A 25,717-nucleotide genomic window follows, 5' to 3' on the forward strand; every position below is an offset into this window, starting at 1 on the left:
GCGGTATAGGGAGTCCCGGTTCTCCTTCTCTAATTCTGTGGGGGGGACCTATTCTGTGGGTGGCCTGACGGTGACCGTCCAGATTTACTTTTTTGAGAATTTTTTATTCATTTTAATTTCCATTATGCATGTAAAATCAGCTGTTTGGGGGCAAAAAGTAGATTTATTTTGACTGAAAAGAAATGTTTGCAAAGGGAGGGGAAAAAATGACAAAACAATTTCAATTTATTTACATTTTGGAGATTTTTAAGTAATTTGCTAAAAAAAAATAAATGCCTGACCAACCAAATTTTAAAATGGCACAAAATTTGTTAAACCCGCAAATTAAAACCCACGAAATGATTCCTCTACAAGTAGTTTTTCTCATGTGTTTTGTTGCTTGGGTAACAGCTAGGCAATTTTTTCTTTGTGTAAAATGTTGTTGAGCATAACTGACAATTTGAGACCTTTTTATCAAAATCTGGGCATTTTTTAATTTTTGACCATGGAGCCAAACATTTGACCTGTCTGTCTATAACTCAAGGTCAACCATACATCCCCCTTCTCGGCTTGCCAAAAATTGCTTCAAAACATCTCCCCTCCCCTTGTAATCCATAAGCCTCTATCATTTATTAGCAAAAAAGGTTTTTTAGCACATCAAAAGGGAGGGGGGAAAGATTTTTGGCATGGCCAAAGCGAGGGGGAGGGGGAAAGTAATTTTATCAGACCATCTTTTAAGATGGTCTGATAAAATTACTTTGTAGAGCTTTATAGTTGCAAAAGCCCTTATACATCAACCACTGGGTGAAATTAAGTTATTGGCATGACATTATAGTGTGGGTAAAAATACACATTTTGGTGGTTGTTTGAGCTTCATACCAGCTTGAAGCTTCCCTTCCAGAGATATCGCCATATCGTATATTTCCCGTTTGGGAAATCTTCAAGTAGGGAATTTTTGGAATTCTGAACTTAAAATGAATATATTCATTCATTCATCTTTATTTCATTCAAATATAAAATATAACAGCACAACAATTAAACACATACATTGAATGAGGAGGTTCTCGGAAGGCCGGATAGCCTGTAATAAGAACCCCCTGTCCTAACAACAACAAAAAGTTTCAAGATAACAACAACAACAAAATATACCGCAAAATGTCAATACACAACCCACCCCCACCCCTCTTTTACCCTAACAAAAACCAAAAAAGCCTGTTTTTTGATCAAAAATAAGAAAAAAAATTTACCGTGATAAATTCAGTACTACATTAACTATATTACAGATAATACGATACACAATTAAATTACTTTAAGCCGTACAAAGAAATTAGATAAAAAAACTAAATATAATTAAGAATAATATTATCTTTCACTTTGGTTTTGAAATGCTTGATCGTCTTTATAGTCTTTATATGTTTCTCAAGTGATTTTAAGGTTTTATGAGCGAAATTCGTTTTAGATTTAGGAACCTGGTAATCTTCATTATTTCTCGTGTGGTACTTGTGCAGAGTACTCTGCCTTACAAAATACTTTTGAAATGCTTCTGGAAGTTGATTTGTAAAATGTTTATACATAAAAGTACTTAATTCAAGATCATAGGTATCGTAGACATTAAGTACTTTATAGTTCTGAAACAGAGGAGCGGAATGACTTAGGTAATGACTATTTGATACAATTCGAAGTGCCCTCTTTTGCAGCTTGAAAAGTTTATCTAAGTATGTTTTACAAGTGCTGCCCCATGCTATAATACCGTAATTAACATAAGGAAGTATCAGTGTACAATATAATGAATATAGAATATGCTCAGGTACGAAATGTTTAATTTTGTTAATGATTCCTATACCCTTAGACATGTTTTTTGCAATGTTATCGATATGATTTTTCCATGTCAGGTTCTCGTCAATTGTTACTCCAAGAAATTTTGTATTTTTAACTCTTTCCAAATTCGTGTTATCCAATACAATGTTAACACTATCATTATGAATACATGTTTTACGACTTGTACCGAGTAGCATGTAATTTGTCTTGCTTGCATTTACAGACAGCTTATTTGCTTTAAACCAATTATTGACCTCTTCTAGTTCCTTGTTAATGAGATCAAATTCAGATATAATATCTGGGTGTGAATAGGTAATAGTAGTGTCGTCTGCAAACAAAACAAATTCTAGAACAGAGGTAGTATTTACAATATCATTAACATACAGTATGAATAGTAATGGGCCTAAAATCGACCCCTGAGGTACACCACATGAAATGCTCATGTGAGCTGGATTTACATGAATTGTAATATACATATTGTTTCCTATTGTACAAATAATCTGTAAACCAATTTATACATTTCCCCTGAACCCATAATACCATACTCTAACTTGTATAACAAAATGCTGTGATCAATTATTGTGTCGAAGGCTTTAGACAAATCTAAAAATATTCCTGCTGTAGTTTCATTATTTTCAACTGAAGTACTGATTTTATCAACTAATTCCAAAATTGCCATATACGTAGAATGATTAGACCTAAAACCAAATTGTTTTTCATTTAAAATATTGTATTTATTAATGTAATTCATGCATCTGTTGAACACTAGTCTTTCAAGAATCTATATAGAATAGTTTTGTTTTAATTTTTTGATGTATAATAGTAGCTAATAGTAGCCTTGAATGTCCTTTTACCTATTAATAGGGATGCCCACTGTCAATACAGTTTCCACTAGAAAGATTTTTCATTTACTGTGTGCGTGCACTCACACACGTATTGTCTATGGAGAAACTGATCGATACAAGAAATCCCAGGCCTGTTAAATGGCGTACATACTTGTTTTGATCCAAATGTAGGCCTATATCAGGGTGTTTCAAGAAATTCCTGATTCCACCGGAAAACATTAACCAAACTTTTTCCTGTTTGGTCAGTAAATAGAGAGGACCTTCCTTCATGAAGAGATCAACTTTTTTAATGAAAAATTTAATGAGATGAGAACTACAACAGGTTGAAGTGACACCATTCCGTGCATCAGGTGTTCAAACGCAATTATCTCCGAATTTGGAGTGAATCAGACAAGCAAACTTACATACTCATAAAATTTAACTATTTTTGAAGACAAAATGTGTAGGATGTTAAGAAATTTAAGAATGTTTAAGCCTACCGCGGCCCATCTCAAATCATGCACTTCCGGTTCCCCATGCACTTCTCACTGCCATGTCTATTTCATATGCTATCCATCATGGCTTCCATGCACACACAGTGTATTGCTCAATGTAGTAAAGATAACCTTTGAGTTGGAGCAAATTTCTCAAAATTGGTAGTGATTCATGTTACCAAACTTATGCCATGATGAAATATAATAGTTTTTGAAGATAAAATGTGCTGACCTTAAAAGATTGAACAATGTTTAAGACTACCGCTTTTCATTTGAAATAATGCACTTATTGTTCATCTCCTCTATGGAGATATTTTCCATGGCGGCCATCTATGATCATGCTTGAGATTTCACCAAACAAACCATGGGTTTTGAGGTCTTATATTTTTTGTTGTATGTCAACAAAATCGATTAAATTTTCAGGATGATCTTATTTTCATGTTGTTATAAGCAAATATAATGTTCCAGATAAGCTAGTTAATAAATACATTAAGAAAAAGTACCTTAAAGTTGCACTTTCTGTTAGTATTCCTTTTTGGACTTTAACTTTTTAACATGTTCTAGCAGCCCTATATAAAACCGTGACACTCGAAAGGCCATATCTCTGGAATGAAACGTCCGATTAAGATTATTTAAACGCCAAAATGTTTCTTTCATCAATTCCCAGCCAATAAGTTAGGTCTGAATCAATTTAAAAGTACTTCAATTTTTAGTGGACATGCCTACTATTAAACCCAAAAGGAACTGTTTTTGGGTCACTTGTTTGAAAAAATCATTCTAATTAACAAAAGTAGTCTAGCGGAAATACTAAAAAAATGCCATTTTTGCTGAATTTAATTAAAAATTCATATTAAATTAAAAAATTAAAATGAGATATTTCAATTTTTCTTTTTGATTTTGAAAACAAAGCAGTGCAACAAAATGAACTCGAATTTGATTGCAAAGGTGGTTTCTAGAAAAGGGGTAAATTTATTTTGATGCAAAAGCCAGCTTACATCCACGAAAGGTGCGATATAACAGAAATAACAAAATAAGCGACCATTCACAAACACTTGTTTAGGGGGACCTGATGCAAAAAAATCGTGAAAATTTTCGCCCCCCCCCTTTTTTTCAGGTCTCAAAAATTTCAGGCCCCCTCTTTGATATGAAATTTATGGGTCAACCCCATAGAAAAGCATAGGCCTATAAACTCAATTTCCCACAGAAATTTTTGGTCATTTTTTCAGGGCCTACCCTTAGGAGGTTCAAAACTTTTAAGCCCCTCCCCCCTTTTTTTTTTTTTTTTTTTTTCTATTAACAAGTGTTTGTGCATGGTCCCCGGGCATGGTCCCCTAACCCGGGGTCCCTAAATAGACTCAAGGCTTGAAAATTGTACCAAACCTATTCTTTTAGTTTCTATTCATCAACACTTTTATATTCAAAACCAAGCTGTTTTTCTCAAAAAGTCAAAAAGTGGAAAGCCCCTTTACTGCCCAACCCTAGTGGTTGTGCGTGGCGCTTGCGTGGGCGCCACGGTATGTATTATCGCCCAGGTGATGATTTACTTCCTGTGTTGGTGACACATTAATTATGTCGCAATCGGTATTGCAAACAAAGCAGGACACAGCCGGTGCATGGGTGTATTGACCTGATAATAATTATTATCATTCACGTAACCACCAGGAGGAGATATCAGAGAAACGGATTAAGGCTTCGGAAGGAAATTTTGTCGGGAAGGCGAGAAATCAGGTTTAAAATGATCACAAGAACTATAAGATTTTAGGCCGTAAATCGGTCTGTTGTTGAACCATCTGTTTTATCATAAGCTTACTGATAGCTGTATCTTGTGTGAAGAAAATATACCGGTGCTGAAGTTGTTTCACGTGAAAACTTGCACCAAGAGACAACGAGGACATTCGCATTGATAAGAGAGAGAAACATATCATCTGTTTTTGAGGGAGGCAAGGTGACAAGCAGTGAGCAGCGCAACTGCAAGTGCCTGCAAAAGTGCCAGCTGTATTACATATTAAAAGGTATGTATTATTTCTGTTTTTGATAAATAAAAATATGTTTTTAATCATGATGGAATGCATTCCGTCCAACTTTCCAAACTAATCAATGTTTATTAGAATTAAACTTAAAGCAATAAATAGACATGTTTTTGGGGCGCCTGCCACGGCACTTTGTCTTTGGCAGCTTCTAAATTCGGTCTTATATTACTAGATTTACTTCGCAACTGTTTTGCATAAAAAGTATGCCCAGATTAGAAATAAAAACACAACTTGCTTGGTTTTTATTTTATTATTGTTTACTATAAATATACACACCAAATAAACTGATGGCGCTGTGCAGCTTTGGCTGTTGGTGCCAGCGAGGGGAGACAGGCGCTTGGTGTGCTTTCATGGTTTCGTTTTGCGGATTGGGAGATGTTAGTATAACTTAATAATATTATTGGGTTGTTTAGTATAAATGTATTTTTTTATGAACATTGTCAGTGCAATAATACATTGCTGTTTAAGGGGGTGCTACACCCCTGTGGTAAATTTGTGACTATTTCTGCATTTTTCTCAAAAACTAATAACACACTGGTAACAAAAGTTTATGTATATTATTGGGGCAAGGAATCCAATTACTACACTAAAATTTTATTGACACAAGACAAGCGGTTCAGTATACCGTATATGATGGGAAACGAGGTACATTCTAGCGGTACCTCTTTTCTTATCATAAATAACAAACCACTTGTCTTGGGTTACTGAAATTCCAGTGTAGTAATTGGATTCCTTGCCCCTATAATATACATAACTTTTAATTGTTACATAGGCTATTCTTAGTCAGTGGGAGTGGTCTAGTTCGTAGACACATACTCTGATTGGACAATCGCATGATTTCGGGTGCCGTCTATCAGGCCGTAGAAGACCCCACATCATCATGAGTGTTGATAACACGTAACACGCTTGTAGAGGTGCGCGTATGTATTGCGTCGTATGCGTAGACTAGTGCGGAATACTCGCACGCGCTAGCAGTACGCGCAACAGAATATGTGTATAAGTTGTAAACAAGTTTCGTTCATTTTATTATAAGGGGAGTTTTTTATAACGGTGACTTAGTTTTTGTTTTAAAAATTAGTTTACAGTTATTAAAATTTAATATTTAACTGACTAAGAATGAGAATAAACGATAGGAATTTTTGTTTTTACTCGTAGAGGATAGTAAAAACAAAAACTCCTATCGTTTATTCTCTAACTATCAATCATAACAGTCTTACCTGCTTAACAAAATTCAACAATATTCAATATCCAATGCAATATCCTCACTACAATAAATACAAAAGTCCCCCACCCCACATGATCACAAATTGACACGGAAGCTTCGTACCATTCATTTCAATACAATTTGATTCAATCCAAAACAGTCCCTCTTCCTTCAAAAAAAAATCATTCTAATGCCAAATCTAAACACCATGGAATTCGCCACATGACAACCAAGCTCACATCGGGTCACAATTGTAGAATTTCTGAACTTAGGGACTGATCGTTATTTGCGGCAATGGGCATTTTGGAAAAAATACCGACAAAAAAAATCGCGTTCCCCCCTCGTGTCTGCTCAAAACTTTCCGATTCCCCCCTTGTTTTCCCAAATTTCTCCATTTCAAACTTAACACTCCCCCCTTTTGCTTCAATAAAAAAATGTCGTTCCCCCTCAAGACCCCAAAAATTTTGGGCTCCCCCTCAAAATGCCCATTCCCCCCCGTCAGTAAATTACGATCGCTCCCTCATAGGAACATTTTGGGAGAGGAAGAAAATTCTCACCCACCTGTAAGGCAAGCCCAAGGCTTACACCCTTGCCAGTCGCATTCACCCAGCCAACAGCGCCGCTCGGCCATATCAACCTCTTGACTGGACAAAAGAAGCACATGGAAGCACTTAACACAGCTTTTTAACCCCTATTCATGCTGCGTGAATCACTCTATTGCATCATCCTTCTGATACCTCTCTGTTTGTAAACAGGCAAGGATGACAAAATTGTCATCCTCGCCGAAGTAAGGGGTTGTCCACTAGGGCTTCACTTGGGATATTATTCGCAGAGTGTTCGTCATACTCATAAAGATGGTTCTGGAGATGGTACTCAGGTACACAAGTAATAAACCAAAACAAAGAAAATTGAATCAATGTAGTTCCAGTGTATTCCCTTTATTAGTACCTCATGTATGTACTTGTGAGAAAATTGTCATTACACCATTTAAGGGTCTGTTTTAGTGTCTTAAACCATTTAGGGAGTAAAATTTCTAATATCTTTAGTAAATGCCAATAAGGGGTGAAACTTGCATTTACATTTCAATGTTGCATTTCAAGAGCGCCACCCACCCCGATCAATGTTTTGACATGTAATTGGCCAATCAGATTTATATCAGTCTGTTGTTATGATTGTCAGATGATTGACTAAGCCAATCGGAACCCAATTTCTGTGTTTACACTGTGCACACTCTCAAAATGTAAACAACTGTCATTCTGTAGCAGCTCGAGAGCACTACATGTAGATATCTGAAATTGAAATTACAGGTTTACATTTACAATCTGACATTTTCTTGCTTACTGCAATCTAAATGAAGTCCCATTTTGCACACAATTTGTGAAGTTGAATATTATTAAGTCACATCTGTAGCACCACCAGCTGGGGAGATCAGCTGCTCATAGTAAGAGAGGATCTTGAACAAGACTTTAACTGATATAAAATGAAACCCACTTAGGGACCGTTCACAAACACTAGTTAGGGGGGGCCTGATGCAAAAAGGGGGGCCTTAAAATATTTGACCCTGCAAAGAGGGGCCCTGAAAAAATGACCATGCTTTTCTATGGGGTTGACCCATAATTTTCATGTCAAAAAGGGGGGCCTGAAATTTTTGAGGTCTGTAAAGAAAAATTTTCACGATGAAATTTTTTTTGCATCAGGCCCCCCTAACAAGTGTTTGTGAATGGTCCCTTATTTTCTTATGTCCTGGTACTTGACTCTGCTTGAAATAAATCAGTCTTTGCATCGTCTTTGTTGAGAGAGGTCATTTTGTGTTCTTGTGTACATGTAAGAGGTTGAAGTAAATCCTTCACTTCATCAAAACTTGCCAATTTAGTTTCTTTTTCGCAATTCTCTTGTTTTTTAGTCTGTTTGATATCATATTCCAGTACATAGTATGTAACCATGGCTAGCACTAAAATTGAAGTTATTATAATCAGCTGATAAAATGTGCATAAGAAGATACTGAGTAGAAATCCTAATGAGTACATGTAGGCGATATAAGTAAAGAAGAGAAGACCCCCATATGCTCCTTCTTTATTGTCTGGAAAGAGGATGCCAATTAATGCTGGATAAATAAAATAAGAAAAGACTCATAATTATTGACATTCTTATCTCATTCATTCGATTATTTAATCAGTCTCTATAACGATCGTCTTTGTTCAGTTTGTTGAGAGAGGCCATTTTGTGTTCTTGTGTAAGAGGTTGAAGTAAATCCTTCACTTCATCAAAGCTTGTCAATTTAGTTTCTTTTTCGCATTTCTCTTGTTTTTGAGTCTGTTTGATATCATATTCCAGTACATAGTATGTAACCATGGCTAGCACTAGAATTGAAGTTAATATAATCAGCTGATGAAATGTGCATAAGAAAATATTGAGTAGAAATCCTAGTGAGTAGGCGATGTAATGAAAGAATAGATGAGCCCCGTATGCGCCTTCTTTATTGTCTGGAAAGAGGATGCCAATTAATGCTGGATAAATAAAATAAGAAAATATATTCATAATTATTGACATTCTTAAAATCACATTCATTTATTTCTTTCCATTAATTGCTCACTGATATAATCATAGAATTCTATCTATGCATGCATATATGCCTCTAAGGGTTTTTTGGACGAAAGAGACAAAAAGTAGTCGCCCTCCACAAAACATTACAGTACATGTAGATTGGTCTTATCTACATGTATAATAATACTGGTAGTCTGTATGTCCGCCCTTATTCTCGGAACTGACAGGTCGCATGGCCCTCAAACTTGGAGGGTCGGTTCGACTTGGTCCGAGCCTGAGCAAGTTTGCATTTGTTAGTGGATTACCCCGGGTACTCCATCATGGGTTCTTTTCTCTTACTCCCCATAGGTTTCCATGGCCAGTCTCTCTTTTTAAAACAAGCAACTAACATATATGCTTGGTGGGTGGGTGCAACTAAAACAACAGTAGTGTGGGTGGGTGTAACTAAAACAACGACTACCGAAATGAGACAACAAATGTTAAGGTTCGTGACATTTGGTGGGAATGGAGCGATATTTATGTGGAGGGACACTGCCTTTTGTTTCTTTGGTCCAAAAAAAACCTTGTTCAGAGGTTTGTAGATGGAATTTTATGGTAATCAAAACCTATTCTAACTTGAACTTCCATCTCAGTCTATTGCAAAATTATGGTAGAATTTCACTAAAGTATTATTGTATATCACTGTTTGCAATCCATTACAACCTATAGAATATATTCATTCTTTTTGTTTGTATAATAAAAGAATAATTAAGCAGGGTCTTAATTATGGGGTGGGAGGCACATCAATCCACAGGAATATGCTGGCACACTCATACATCATGAGTCATATTTTGAGAGCAGATATAAACACTTTTTTCTAGATCTTGTTTTTATTTTCCCTTACCAATTATCTGTGATTGCCTTAAAGTTGCTCCTGCCCCTAGTCCAACTACCATCACATATATATCCCAGTTATGAGCTTGATGTGGTTGCCATAGCAACATCCAGATGAGAAACACTATCTGACTCAGAAAGCCCACTGAGAAGACAGCCATCCTCCCAGTGTACTTAACAGCTGTGCCAGAGACTACCGCACCAACAGCACCCCCAATACCACCAGTTGCCATGACAAATCCAATGTTTTCGAGACCTCTTGTGCAACTTATGAATGACTGGGATGGGAAAATATAATGGATAGAAATGTTATTGTATGTAAAATGTCAGAATGACACTCAGTACACACACAGGACCAATACACATAACTTGCTTGATGCAATATTTGTCAAATCTTACAATGTACATATGATGATACTGATGATAGCAGGGGCGGATCCAGGTTTTTGAAAGGGGGTCCCAATCATGAAATTTTTTCTAGCTCACTTAGCTTGGCCAAATTTGACAGCAAATAAAACTCTATTGGCCATTCTGGTGGGAGTCCTTTGAGTCAGAAATTGAACATGGGGGTCAAAATCGGCAATACAATTTTGACCCCCCCTCGTTTTTAGATGAGGGCTGGATCCGCCCCCTGGAGGATAGAATCATAATACATTATATGTGCAAACAACCAGTTGCATTAGGTGTCATGATTCCCTTGGCATAAACATGATTATTGCATAACTTTTATAGGATGACAAATTATCTTTGAACTAACCTTCGTAAATGTTCCAAAATAGAAACTTAGTTCAAGTCCATTCAGTATGTTGATTGGTGTCAACAGAGCAAAGTGACAAGTTTTCATCACTTTTAAAACTGCCAGAAGTAAGCTTTGAACATTTAATGTTTTAGATGGCGTATTGTCACTAAACGATGACAGTGTATCTATTAAAGAAACCGACAACAGTATTCCACAGACACAGCATCCAAGAAGAACCGCAAATAAGATGTTTGTAAAAGTTTGATCAACATTAATGTTGTGTCCAGTAGCATTGCTATAAATGTCAGTGTCATGGTTACAACTCAATGGGGCACCACCACAGTGATCCAGTGATTGGTTAACATGGTTGCCTGCCGGTCTCAAATTTCCCCGTAAAGAACAAAGGATCGATATAAGGTTACCTGGAATGACAAAGCAAATTGGGTATGCAAGTGAAATATCTTCCATGAATTTAAAATTTTTAAGAAGTTAACTTCGGATAAAAACATAATATTATGGGTGATTTCAACATTGATTTACTTAAAGTAGACAGCGACAGACCTACTCATTGTTACCTTGAACTTCTTTACTCCTGTTCATTAATACCTACTATTTATAAACCAACAAGAATCACATAATCAACTGCTACAATTATTGATAACTAGCGGGATACCCGCGCTTCGCGCGGGTCCCCGCTAGATGAGTAAATGGGAGCGATCACTAAAACAGGAGGAATTACTGAAAAGGTAGAATCATTGAAAAGGTAAATTTTATTTTTCTAAACCTGTTCCTTCTTGCATTTCCATTTAGATTCTTTCTTTCTTTCTTTTCAGTTTCTTCTACATGGGTCTAGTTTGTTCCCATTAAAAAATTGCTATTTAGCTTGGGATTTTCCGTTTCCATGTTATTTATTTATTTAGGCCTAACCGCATTCCCATTATTTTCTAAATCTGTCCTTTCTTACGTTTCCCTTTTAGCTTCTTTTTTATGCTGCTTAGCTTGTGATTTCCGTTATTTATGTTAATATATTTAATTCTGTTTTCATTATTTTGGCTTCATTTTTCTTATATTTTCTGATTAGTTTTTAATTTTAGCTTTTTTTTCTTACGTTTCCTGATTAGTTTCTTTCTTTCCTTCTTTATTTTGCTCCGTTTCATTTAGTAACCTGTATAATACCCGTATCTTTTTGTCTTTTTCTTTCTTTTCTTTTTTATTCATTTTATTCTTTCTTTCTTTTCAGTTTCTTCTACATAAATCTATTTTGTTCCAATAGATATATGCTGCTTAGCTTGTGATTTTCCGTTCCCATGTTATTTATTTATTGAACCCGTTCATATGCATTATTTTATAAATCTACCCTTACTTAGATTTGTCCTTTTAGCTTTAGGTTTTTTTTCTATTATTTTGTTCCCATTTTCATATTTCCTGCTTATAAGTTATAGCTTGTGATTTCCGTTTGTATTTAATTCTGTTCTCATTATTTTAGCTTCCTTTTTTCATGAATTATTTATTTATTTATTTATTCTTTCATTTTTTAGGTTCCTTCCTGCCTCCCGTATCCTTACGATTTTTATCATTTTGGTAATCTCTTAACCAAACCCATTACCCCTTTTTGTCCTACTTTCTTTTCTTTTCTGGTACGGAAAGTTGGCCTATGCATATGCGTCTTCCTTTTATTTATATAGATTTATTTATTTATTTACTCTAATCCACAACCCTGTACCCATAACCCATCCATAGTAGGCCTACCTTTTCAGTTTTGTCCTACTTTCTTTTCTTTTCTATTTCTCTGGCACGGAAAGTTGGCCTATGCATATGCGACCGCGTGCGTCGAAGTCACATCCTTGTACGCCAACGCACTAACACCAACAGCTGCCAGTTAGTTACGGTGCACGCGCTACCACTGAGTTTTGACAATAAAAAGGCCCGGGAAAAAAAATTCCGGTTTTAACCCATGGACGAAAGAGAAACAGACCGCGTACCATCAGTCAAAGTCCCGTGTATTGTATGGTACCAGTTCTCGCGATATTCATGAGGGCCGATTGTTCGATCGTGCTGTGTCAAACAATCACGCCAGCCAGCGCTATGCGTGCCTTCGCCAGATATCGCCGATAGAGCGTATGCGTGCTTCGCGATTACGCGATAGACCATGAAAATACGCGGTAATTGCGTAGCAGTCTCGCATGTCGCATTTCATGGAACAATCGGCCCTCATTATCGGATGAGGCGGAGACTTTGACTGGTGGTACGCGCTCTGTCTTATCTTACTCCTCTGTGTTTTAACCATATTTGTTGACCGTTTTCAACCAAATAAAGTGCAATGCATTTCCCGTATATATTCCTCAATCTCCGGACGATTCATAGGCCTAGAATAAATAATGAAATTGTACACTGACTGTCTGCACCCCGAGTCTCCACGCAGGCACTACCACCACTCTAGACTACCAGACCACTGTTTCCTACGTTACCATAGTGATGACGCAAAGACCTGATTCACGCGTCGTAGCCTTAATTTCTTGGCTGCCAACCTTGATGCAGTGGCGGTAAATGGGGCGCGTAGATCTGCGTGAGGGACGAAAAGCTCGTAAGATCATTATTAAATTATGCGCTGTTGTGCATCTAGATAGCCTGAATCATTTCTTGGCCACCTCGCAGTTGGCAGAAAAAGGGGCAATGTTGCTCTGCGTATGGTTTTTCAATGGAAATATTATTACGCGGTTCACACTGTCCTTATTACCCACAATGCCACTGCGATCGATTTTGCATAGCAACACCACAGTGTTTTATGTTATTCTCTTAGTTACCACCAATTTTTTTTTTTTTTTTCCTCAGATGGTTTAATGGCAATATGTACCCGATCAATGTACCAATAAATCAGAGCTGAAAGTGAAATCATCTCTGAGTCTATTCGCGCACAAGATTTAGCGACTTCCTTTTATTTATATAGATATCCTTACAAATAGTGACAATATTATCAAATCAACAATTATGATAACTGTCACTTAATTTTTTTTTAAGTGACCACTTTCCAACTACTTTATTGACCAACCTCGAAGTAGAAAATCAAACGTTATATATAAAAGAAATCATAATAGTAAGAATATTGCTCAATTTAAAACAAAATGACTCTTGTCTCTAAATATAATTAATCTTTTTTTTTTTTTTTTTCCCGTCCCTTGTCTTGTCTTTTGGTTATGTTTTGTAAAGTTGCTTTGTTTTGCTAATTTCTCGAATATGAAAGTGACGTACCTGTGCCCACCAGCGTATAAAACTAGGGGTCTATCGGTGTAGAAATTTTCAGAAAAAAAGGGTGTCTTTCGGTGTTGGCAACATCAAAAATGGGGTGATTTTGTATGTGAGCGCCCAAAATTTCACATCATTGACAATTAAAAATAGTTTTTTACCCAATTTGACAGTACAAAATAGACAAAACTTGTTCATTTTGCTAAAAATGTGTGCGTAGTGCATTGAATTTTCAATTTTGAGGACTAATTGTTCAAAAAAGGGGTCATTGAGTGTAGGCTGCATGCTGAAAAAACAAGGTCATTGGGTGTAGGATTTTGGGTGTAGGTCTTTTCATGAGCACATGACGTATGTATGGGAGTGCCCCGAACAGTTCAGTGGTCATATTCTGTTCCTTCAAGCATATCCATGACCAGTCACTTCCTTTAAAAATATTGCTGTCATGTACCTCATCTTAAAGGAGTATTTCGTGATCCTAGCATCCTCTAATTTATGACATTTTTCAGATATTCACGAAAAAAGCTTATTCCCAAAATTTCAGTTGATTCCGATTTTGCATTTACGAGTTATGCATGATTATGTGTATTACATTGCCCCCATAGACAATGTGTTGTAAATTCAAATTTCACGATATCTTTGCTGAACGAATTAATCTGCAAGATTATTTTGGTACATAAATATTATGTAGCCAGAGGTTGCCAGTGATATAAAAATCTCAACTTTTTTTGAGAAAAGTGGGGGGATGATGCTGTGTATCACAAAATACCCTTTTAAGTTTGGGCTTGTAGCAACCTGAGCATTAAAGTCACTGGATTGGAAGAAAGAAAAATAAAAAATTTTTTACCATACCTGGAATTGCGCTGAACTTCTCAAACCAATAATAAATCCCGGTAAAACGACTAACCAAATCACCAGCTTGTTCCCCTGTCGTAGAAGCCAAATGCATGGCAGTTGTGGTTATATGTGTGGCTTCGGCCACCCAAAGTGGTGCGACAAAAACTCCCAGCAGAGTCGAAACCGGCAATAAAATGTAGGATTCTGGATAAAAATTACATGCAATGTAAATGCACAAACACAACATACCAAAAACCATCGTCCATTTTGTTCCAATTTTAGCAATAATAATGGGTGCAAATAGCATGGCAAAAGCATGGCATATATTATACATACTGAGAGAGGCTGTTCCTCTGGCGTCCATGTGGATACTGCTTTGAAGACTGACTACTGTGATAAATGAGCCATAGGATAAGAATAAACCTCCACAAACACCAAGAAGATTTTTCCAATGTCTCTCCATCATGCATGAGAAATAATCCACATATACCATAAAGTGTAACTATGTTCAATCTCTGTAAAACAGCTTTATTATTAAACAATGGATGTTGAAGCAGCAGTACTTCTCTGATCTTTCAGGACTATTATGATGCTGCTGCTGTGCCAAAGTGATCTTTCTTGAACTAAATATAAGCTAATATAGTACATTGCATTATCTAACAGCACACATCATTGTTTGGGACCGGGGTTTACATGGTTTAGGAGCCTGGCACAATGATCTATACTGTATAGCAGGAATTTTTGCAGGGGGTTAATTTTCACAATCAATCCACACTAGGCAGCCGCTAATTTTGAACCCCGCAAAAATATTTATTACACTTATAGCACATGTACTTAATGTGAATATATGTGAAAACACAAATTAAATACCCACTTTACTGTTACTAAAATCACTAAAAAAGCATGCAAAAATATCTCGCTACATTAATTTATTGTATCTACAGAGTAACCCAAACATTGACCTTCATGATACACTGTACAAATGTTCAATATCTTTTATTCCAAAAGACCCCAGTATGCATGCCATGCCGCGCACCTTTGAACCCCGTAGTAGATCAACATGAGACCAATGTGCATTGTAAATTTGTAATAGCATGTGAACTCTCAAAGTTAGTTTGCTTTTTATAATGTTATGTTATGTGTCTCAACGTTCTGTATGGGCAACCTGTCTACAAAAATGGTGCTTTCAAAAATAAGTTCTATACCAAACTACCATGGATACAGCTTGTTGTAGATGGAATGATTATTCCTGGTGATGATATACATCTCAAGTTTGGTTTTGGTAGGGGTGTGCTGCTGAGAATTTGAAAATGGACCCATCAGTATACCAATTTTGTAAGTAACTTGGACTCATTGATATACCAATTGAAGTCAAAAATTTTGGCCAAATTGAACCCAAATTGCCTTTTATGTTCACAAATTTTCCGCAAAATTTGGGGGGACATTTTGGAAATTCTAGATTGTGGCAAAATTGGGCTATTTTCCAAAAAATAGAGACAATTTTAAAAAACGAACCACCCATCCATATACCAAAATTGGCTTAGAAAAGGGGTCATCTGCCATTTCACTGAAGATGATGCTACAGGGATGTTTAATAGCCATGTACAGCCTACATGTATTACTTGTTTGAAATTGATGTAGACCGAAGCGTCAACATTGTACTGAACTGAAAAATTATGCAGCTACCCTGTAGCCAATGCAGTAGACAATGTGTATCAACGAGATTCAAGGACTACAAGAGTCCCTACACCTGGAATTTGTGCAGCAGAACTCACTAACTGATGAAGCCAAACTGTTGCTTATACGTTTCTTTCACAAATAAAATTACTTTACTACAATTTTTTAGTGAAAACAAAGTTGCATTTATGTATTTTGTTACATTTCAAAACAATGGAAAATCATTTTGCAAATCTATCTGGTTTTGTTTTCAAGGCTTCCAATAAAGGGAAGGTAAATACACATCTAAACAATGGTTGCTCCATTTACATGCTGTAACCAAAACATTTGTTTAATGGACAGTTGTTTAATTATTGAAAACAGAAACTTAAATATTGTTATGCTATCTAGCCAAAACCTTGGTATAAAAGATGGACACTTCTTAATTCAAACAGAAAATGTTTATAGTACTTCTCTAAAAACATGAAGTCACAAAGGAAAGACTTCATCCCATCCTGTTGAACTCTTATTGGATATTATGTTTTATAGACTGGAAACAGGGAGAGACTTATAACCTTGTGAAGTAGCCAGTACAATATGTTTGTTACTGAAACAATTCATCAATTTGTATGATCTTATCTTGTGTGATCTTATCTTGTATAGTTATACAAGCTTCATTTATTCATATCTCACAAACTTGTTTTACATCCACTGAATGAGCGCTGCACCCCCCAATTTGGAAAATTATACAAAAAGTCCCAAAATTTCAGAATTTGCAAGCGTAGCGAGCAAAAAAAAATAAGGCTTTTTACGCTTTTTTGAAAAAAAAAGTCAAATTTTGTCCACTTTACACAAAATTGCCCCCCCCCCCCTTGGAAAAAGATCCACTTTTTCAAAATCAGCACCCCAAATGAAATCCTGCGTGCGGGCCTGGTTGAAACTTCTTAGAATACCACTAATCAGTGTATACCATTTATTACCATGATTAATATTGGATATTCATTCAACCTTTAGTATGTGCATGCATCAACTAATATAATCTTGCTGTGTAAAAGAGGATTATAACACCAAGGTATCAATTAGAATTATACTATTGCCATTTCATTCTTAATAAATAAAATAACTGGGTTTTTTTCTAATCAATTTTTTGCGATATTTCACTTCACTTCTTACAGCAACGAGAACAACCAACTCTGGTGAAGCAATCCTGTAGTCATTCACTATGGCATCATCATCATTGAAACCTCAAGTGATTGTGGTTGGAGCTGGTATGGCTGGGTTATCTGCCGCAGCTCAACTGGCTGACTCAGGACTATTTGATATCACTGTACTTGAGGCTATGGATAGACCTGGTGGACGGATACACAGTACATGGCAAATGGGTAAGTGTTTTCACCATGGCAATTGGCATCTTCTATATGCTGTAGAAGTGATGTAAGGCTACTGTGGAAATTTTGTCTTGAAACTTAGTCCAAATGTTTCTGACATGTTTTCATGTAAGACTACAACACACTGGCACTAGAAATGTTTTTTCGGGGATATGGGGGCAAAGTGAATTTCAGGGGGCAAAATCAACCAATTTTGCACAAAATTGCAGAAAAAGTGGACATTTTTGTAATTTGGGTTTTTTTGCCTCAACAAGTTGGGGCACCCCTCCCCCTCCCAGTGAGTAAATATTTTTGAGCAGAAGATGAATCTTTACATATAAATAATTTATGGACAGTGAATTAAGGTGAGGAGGGTAGGTTCAAGACTCCATTTGACACCTGCATTTGGAAAAAACATGTTCATGTATGTTTTATTTCGGCTGTATTTCAAAACCTATAACATCGAACTTGTTTTGATTTATCACTACAAAAACAATAGTGCCCCATTTATCATCCATAGCCTGTATGGCTAATTGTTTGGGTTCTACCAAATGTCAAGTATCAAGATAATTAAGCTGTAATCAGATTTGCTATCTTCAGAAGCCGTCAGAATATTGGCACAGTGATTATATTCTATGGTTTCAAAGGGGTCTTTGGCTTCAAGCTTATGTTGTTCATATAGGACAGGCCCTAATATTTGGGGTCAAACTCCTACTCAAATCTTTTGATGTTATCAGAGATCATTGTATTTGTACACAGGTAGGCCTGCACGAATGTGTTACAGTACACAAACACACATAACAATGGCTATACATGTCAACATCCCTTTTTTGAAACTCCTAACTTGAAACAAATAGTATATTGTTCAATTATCTTGGATGTTAATACCAGGGATATTTTATGAAACTAGAATTGTGTGGTGCCATGCAGTTTGAGGGGCTATATGGGTAGTGGTGCTTGAGCCCAATTGTGGCAAATGTTGTAAACAATTTGCTCCCAGATGACCTTTGACCACATGTGAATGAGCACTACTAAAATTTGACCCCTGGATGACCTTTCTGTTCAAATGCCTTCCACTTGATTTTTAACATGTTCCCTCCCAATTCAACATTGATGAAACCAATTCTGACATTGGGCTCTCCAGTCTAACCATTGGTTGAGGCGAATGGAGGAGGGGAGGGGATGGGAAAGGGAAAGGTTTGTTCTTCTCATCAAACATAGTAATACTAAAGGTTCTTTATCATTGTTTTTAATCTAAAAAATTACATGTATTCAAATTTACACTTGTAAAGTGAGACAATTTACACTGTAGAGCAAGTGTTGCCAACCTGGTTAATATCGGGGTCGTAGCAAGATAATCTATCTGATATGTGCAGCCCTCAAAATAAGATCCAAGAAGGGCAAGGATGATTTTACAAGGCAAGTAGTAAATTGCCTTTAATTTGGAAGGGCACCAAGTAAAATAAAACATGAAAAGGTGACATACAAATTGAGTCCCGAGAATAAATTTATTTATATAATTTATACAATTTATTTATGTATAATTTATAAAATTTTATTTACTTTTGTTCTTTAAAATATACATAAGTATTGGCCATAAATTAATATACTTAGCGATAGAGACCAATCAGTAAACAAGTGTTTTAGCCACATCCAGTTTAGTTACACTACTTCGTGTCAATCAATATCAGGATTAGGTGTTTTATTGTACAACATTCATAGTATTTATATGGAACAATATGATCAAATCAATTCAAATGATTAAATTCAATTCACACCAAATATGATTCATTTCCTCAAGTGCTAGTTTTGATTTGCACCCTATTAGGTGTTTTATTGTGCTTAAATTCATAGTAGTTATAGTACTTATGTGGAACAATATGCTCAAATCAATTGTTGTATGCTCAATTCAATTCAGGCCAAATATGATTCATTTCATTTTGCTAAAAGTTTTCATTTGCACCCAGTCAGATGATAATGAACCAAAAACCAATTAAGTTTTTAGCATAACCACATCCATTTTAGTTACACTACTTCCAAAAACCAATGCATTAATTGTTGTAGTAGTTGTTGTATTGTTCATGCTTTTGTTGTTACTGTAGTATTATGTATATTGTTCCTTTGAATGCTGTGTGTTAATTGTTATATCTGCTATATATCCAGTATCAGCAATCGGTTTTAATCATTCTTTTCTCTTGCAATTTTGTTTTCAATTCAGGAAACACTGTGTTAGAACTGGGAGCCAATTGGATCCATGGTACAGAAGGGAATCCTATTTATGAATTGGCAGCTAAACATAACCTATTAGAGGTATGTATGTTACATTATGCACAAGCTGTTTCATATATGTTCCTTAATATTTGTGGCAATTGAAACTGTAACACTTTACTCTATTCAGTTTTTAATTCTCATTATCATCAATACATCAGGCACCAACATGGCTAAGACTGTGTATTTAATACCAGTGTTGGCTTAGCTTGCATGGGGAAGAGGTAGATGAAACTGCATGTTTGATAAAACATTGACATAAAACATAACATAACCCATAGTTTTAAGAAATGTGCATAATATGTACCAAAAAAATACAATGCTATACCAAAATGGAACCTCTGAAAGGCAACTTGTTTAAGATGGGCTTTTTTATATTCAGTCAGTGGATATATTATGCTGTAGAGCAATAAATCAAAATGGTTTTCTCCTTTTTGGCCAAATATCTTAAAAGTTCTCATCACCAATCCCGATTAACAATCTAATTAGTATTTCCTACAGTTCACAATATGTTTCTCTCCTGGCCAAGCAAACATGACGGTATCAAGTTTATATCTACTGTTGTTGTAATTTAGTTCTCGGACACAATGAACAATTTGAAAGCCATCCACAAGTATTCCACATGCATATGACATTGTAAACTAGTCAAACTATGCACGACTTGGGGGAGGGGGGAATTAACCAATCACATTACACAATATTCTTAATAGGCAGCCAGTCGATTAAGGTCAAAGCTTCTGCTATGTTTATTTCCAGCAAAGATAAACAAGTTTTTGTACAAGGCAAACAAGCAAAACTTGCCATAATTAGCATTTCTGTATCTCATCTTAGGAAGCAACATTTATTCCATAAGAAGGAGCTCCCTGGTTTCCCAGATCTTATAATTGGTCTTATTCCCTATTCTAACCTTTTTATCAAATACTTTGATTTACTTCATGCAGGAAGATTGTGGTAGTGAAAGTAGTAGTGGTAGTAGCAGTGAGAGTAGCAGTGAGGACAGCACAGCAGAATGGTTTCAATCTGATGACGGGGAAGATCTGTTCTTCATGGAAGATGGCACCTTACTGAACAAGGATATCGCCAAAGATGCTATTTGCTTGTACAGCTCTCTTCTGATTGAAATGCAACATCTGCACGACGCAAGTGATGGAGCTATCAAATATGAAAATGTAAGCGTAGGTGAGTTCTTGGAGCAACTACTCGACCAGAAGATGACCACGATGAAGCTGGATGATAAAACCAAGAGAATCTACCGGTTAATGTTTCATTGGTGCATGCGACAGGAATGTGTTGATAATGGATGTCAGAGTATGAAGGATGTGTCGCTGATGCGGTTCAATGATTACACAGCCTTGCCAGGGGATTACTACTGCACTCTGGGTGACAAAGGGTACCAAGGTGTGCTTGACGTCTTGCTGAAGAAGATACCAGCTGGATCTGTGAAGTACAACGCTGCTGTAACCAAAATTGATTGGAGTGCTGAGTCTGATAAAAGTGACCACACAGCTGGGCATAGAAAGCCAATCCATGTCAAATGTGAGAATGGGGACCTGTTTTCAGCTGATCACATCATTATAACAGCTTCAGTTGGTTTCCTGAAACAAAACAAAAGCCATCTGTTCTTCCCAGCTCTTCCAGATGATAAGCAAAGAACTCTCAACGTTCTTCAGTTTGGCACCATCAACAAGATATTCTTCGTTACAGAAACCCTTCTGGAAGAAGATGTTTAAGAAGGTAGATCTTGATGGGATTCAGTTGCTTTGGAATGAAGATTATGCCAATGCAGATCCTAACCAGGCGACAGTGGTCACATCTGAGGGCGAGATTGAGAAGTACTTCTTGAAGAAGATTGTTGGATTTGATACTGTAGAGAAGCATCCTAACATGCTGGTTGGCTGGATATCAGGTGCAGAGGCTGAGTACATGGAAATGCTTGATGATGACAAGATTGGCAAGGTATGTGGGCAAAAAGGATGACAAATTTAACAAATATTGCCAAAAGAGGCCTATAAATCTTAAAGGAGGAGGCAGCATTGGACGTAAGACATTTTTATGAGTAATATTATCAGCTTGCACTACTTTATTTTGGTTAAATTTGCATACTTCACTGTATAAGTCTATGGCATAAAATTGCTACACATTTCCCAAATTGTGTAGCAAAGTGCTCAAAGTTGAATAGCATTTTGCTCCGCAATACCGGCTATGGCTAACGCTGGAAGGAGGGCACAAAATGTTCCATAGCTGCTGTCTTCTTGGAGTAAAAATGATCCGAACTTTTCCTAAGCTTGATTTGAATTGAATATACAACCATAGAGAGTGTTGAATAGTTTCATCTCAAAACGTGATAAGCGCCAAATATATGAAAATTGAGATAACACTGTCAAACAATTGTAGAGAGATGGCGCGATTACAAAAATAAATCGCAATGGATTTATCACATTTCGCGTTGAAACTCTTCAATTTATATTATTGAGTCCCAAATTAGTTTGAAAGAATACTTATTTCATACTTAATAAATCATCTTTTTTTTTGCATATTTATGTAGATCTCCACTGAAGTTCTTCGTAAATTCATGAACAATCCAAGAATTCCAGAGCCAGTTGAAGTCTTCTTCACACGTTGGTACAGTAACCCATATATATGTGGTGCATATGGAGCTTTTGTTCAACCAGGCACTTCTGGGAATGAGTTTGATGTCATGATGGAGCCGGTTTATGGGCCAAACACTAGTGAAACCAAAGATAACAAGGTAAAAGATTCAATGTTTTGAATAAAAAGAATTCTTGTGTACATTAGATTGATTCAAAATATGTACATGTATTGTTCTGAAGGCTAACTGTATTAACCATACTCGGCAAGAAAGTATACAAACAATTTACTTGTATTATATAGTTAAATTAAATTATTGTTACAACACATTTTTGTTCATATTCAGCTGTTTTTAAAAACTGCTGTATCCACACAAAATCCACATCATCTGTAAGCAAGATGGCAATATTATAACAAAAATCTCAAGCTGATAGCAATCGATAGGCAAAAGTTGTGCTGGGAAGGAAAAAGGCTCAAATTTGCGATCTCATGTGATGAATTCTATAGCTTTTGAGCCCTTTTCATTCCCAGCATGCATCATGTTTGCCCATCAATCTCGATCAGCAATATACCTTATTTGGCTTCCTCAAGACATGACGTCTGCTTTGTCAGAGTTACTATGCGTGTGTAGGGGTGTACATATGTGTGTATAAACATGCCAGCTCTTTGCATCAACACACAAAATTTAATGCAACATGCATTAGGGTACACACTGACAGCACACTCTCTCGAAGTAGCCAACTGAACTACACCAGGCACAAAAAGAAACTCGTCAGTTATATTCATCCTTGCTGTTCAATAACTTGATAATTTTGGATTATTCTGAAATATGCATTTTGTTAATTGGACTTTTGCCTTCTCATTTGACACCCTGTGGGTAGATCGGAAGAGCGTCGTGTAGAGAAGGCGTGTAGATCTCGGAGGTCGAAGTATCATTAAAAAAAATAAACGATTTTCAATGGGAACGCATTGTTGTATTGCACACAAGCACCACGGGCCAATCAATAAAGCACACAGTGTAACAGGCACAATTGAATCTTTAAAATTGCAACTTTTCATTTTGGGGTTTGAGAGTTTGAGGCGCATATCTTGGTCAATTCTTGCTCAATGTTCACGAACAGGGTGTCAAATGAGAAAGAAAAGTCCAATTAACAAAATGTATATTTCAGAATAATCCAAAATTATCAAGTTATTGAACAGCAAGGATGAATATAACTGACGAGTTTCTTTTTGTGCCTGGTGTATAGTCAAAGCTGTCAGGACCACTAAAAGTAACCCTTTGTTATAAGTTCTTAAGTCTCCTCTCCCATTATAATTTCAGACACCACTGCTGATGTTTGCCGGTGAAGCCTTCCATAAAGAATACCACTCTACCACCCATGGTGCCATGGCAACAGGATACAGCCAAGCTGATAAGCTTATCAAGTTGTACAAGAATTCTACAAAAACTAAAGATGTTGTTTAAATTTTATTTCTTTACAAATGGACCAATTAAAACATTTAAAGAGAGATGACAGATTTTGTTTGCTTGGAAATATAAGTGTTTGCAGCTCTGTTCATCCAAAAGTGTCAGTATAGAGTACCTGATGAAATGAAATGAAATGAAGAATTCTGTACATATCATGATCATTGTAAACACAATTGACCTTTTTGGTAAATCCCATAATTCCTTGCGGTTAGACCCCAGATATCATCAATTGACATCACGCCGATGCGCACATCATTTAGCGAACATCGCTACTGCACATCGCAAGTCGGCATGACATCAAATGACGAGATCTGGGGTCTAATGCTAAGGAATTATGGATTTACAAAAGGTCAATTGCTTAGAGAATGAATTGACATGCATCCATGATAGTAAGCAAGGATATGTGTGTCTGCATTCTCTCAGGTTAAATGTTGTTGAGAAGTATTTGGGTTGGTACAAATTAAAACACAAGTTGCCTTAGATCTCAAGTAAACAATTATGCTTTTACTTTAACCACTTTGATGTTTAAGCTAACCCTAGCTGAGAGAGTTGAATAAAAAATAGGGGTGGGTTTAAGAAATGGGCTAGTATATACAAGTTCTTTAACAGGAGAGATGATTGGAGTGATCATACCCAATCCCAGCATAACTTATTGTTAGGACATACCGGATCTGGTGACCAACCTTAAAATTAAAATTGAAATTGAATTTGCATGGCAAATGAATCACTTTGCTCAATCAGGTTACATATATGCAAACTTCATTTGATGCTAACTCTGCATGAATGATTTGGCTTGGGCAAAATGTTTTACAGAAATCGTTGGGTTATATAAAGGGTATAAAATGTTATAATAACATTCTAATAATCTAAAATCATTTTTGAAAACTAGATGCAAACATTTTAACACAATATTATTAAAGAGTTGACAAATTATTCAGCAAATATTTGCCAAAAAATATTTTACAATAACATTTTAACATCCTTTTAAAAATGTTGTTGTAGTGTGTTTTCATATAAAACGTTTTGAATAAAACCATATAACATTTTAAGATCATTTTTGTGTTTGCTGGGATGATGCTGATGAAAATATCAGCAAACATAAAATATGCTTGAGAATTGATAAATAATTTTGTCTAGACAAATGCAAAACAAAGTGCCAATGTGCTTATGCCATCTTGTATTCTGTCATTAATATATGCGATAATATTAATAACATGCTACTTTGATAATAAGATGTAGTTCCCCTTTAGATACAGAAGCCTTTGAATCAGAAGAAAGGATTTTAATCAGACCCTTAAGCAGGATTTATTGGGGGTGGATTTTGAAAAAGTGGACTATTTTTTTCAAAATGTTGACCTTTTTTGACCAATAAGAAATAAAAACCAATTTTTTTTTGCTCACTACGGTCGCAAATGGGACTTTTTGGATCAAAAGGGGGACATTTTGGGGATGGGGGGTAATCGCCCCCTCCCCTTGTTACGGGCCTGATTTTAATCCATAATGTGAGGATGAGTAGTGAAAATCTTCAGTAAGGTTTAACTTTATAATATTTTTGCAGTACACCTCTGATGATTGCGTACTGCTGTCAGTGCTGTGATGTTGCAAAGTCAGAGCTAACAACGCATACGGTGCGAAGTTCAGAGCCAAGTGTGTTCCAACGCAGTAAATATGCGATATACGCTTAAAATACACTCTCATCAAAGGTTTACTGCAAAATATTATAATGTCATTGCTATCCTCAATACTCATATGAGAAGACTTTTGCATGATGAGAAGAAAAATGATCA

At 36.1% G+C, this 25,717-nt stretch overlaps 2 protein-coding genes across 2 annotated transcripts; one reads left to right on the forward strand and one right to left on the reverse strand.

Annotated features, from left to right (window-relative positions):
• The first annotated feature begins 4,712 nt into the window (after positions 1–4,712).
• On the forward strand, positions 4,713–24,255 carry LOC140155096 (peroxisomal N(1)-acetyl-spermine/spermidine oxidase-like). The gene is given in 7 exon segments (XM_072177796.1): positions 4,713–5,127; positions 17,414–17,620; positions 19,824–19,915; positions 20,815–21,566; positions 21,568–21,829; positions 22,419–22,622; positions 23,784–24,255. Coding segments are annotated over 6 exon segments (1,614 nt in total). The 5' UTR covers positions 4,713–5,127; positions 17,414–17,460; the 3' UTR covers positions 23,928–24,255.
• On the reverse strand, positions 7,723–15,185 carry LOC140154386 (protein unc-93 homolog A-like). Its single transcript, XM_072176952.1, has 5 exons — positions 14,598–15,185; positions 10,524–10,927; positions 9,777–10,044; positions 8,533–8,856; positions 7,723–8,477 (listed from the first exon to the last, which is right to left on the reverse strand). The coding sequence occupies exons 1-5, from the start codon at positions 15,073–15,075 to the stop codon at positions 8,086–8,088; spliced, it is 1,866 nt and encodes a 621-aa protein (XP_072033053.1). The 5' UTR covers positions 15,076–15,185; the 3' UTR covers positions 7,723–8,085.
• Positions 24,256–25,717: the final 1,462 nt, after the last annotated feature.

The sequence above is a fragment of the Amphiura filiformis genome, chromosome 6 (assembly GCF_039555335.1).
Source record: "Amphiura filiformis chromosome 6, Afil_fr2py, whole genome shotgun sequence".
Classification (NCBI taxonomy): Eukaryota; Metazoa; Echinodermata; class Ophiuroidea; order Amphilepidida; family Amphiuridae; genus Amphiura; species Amphiura filiformis.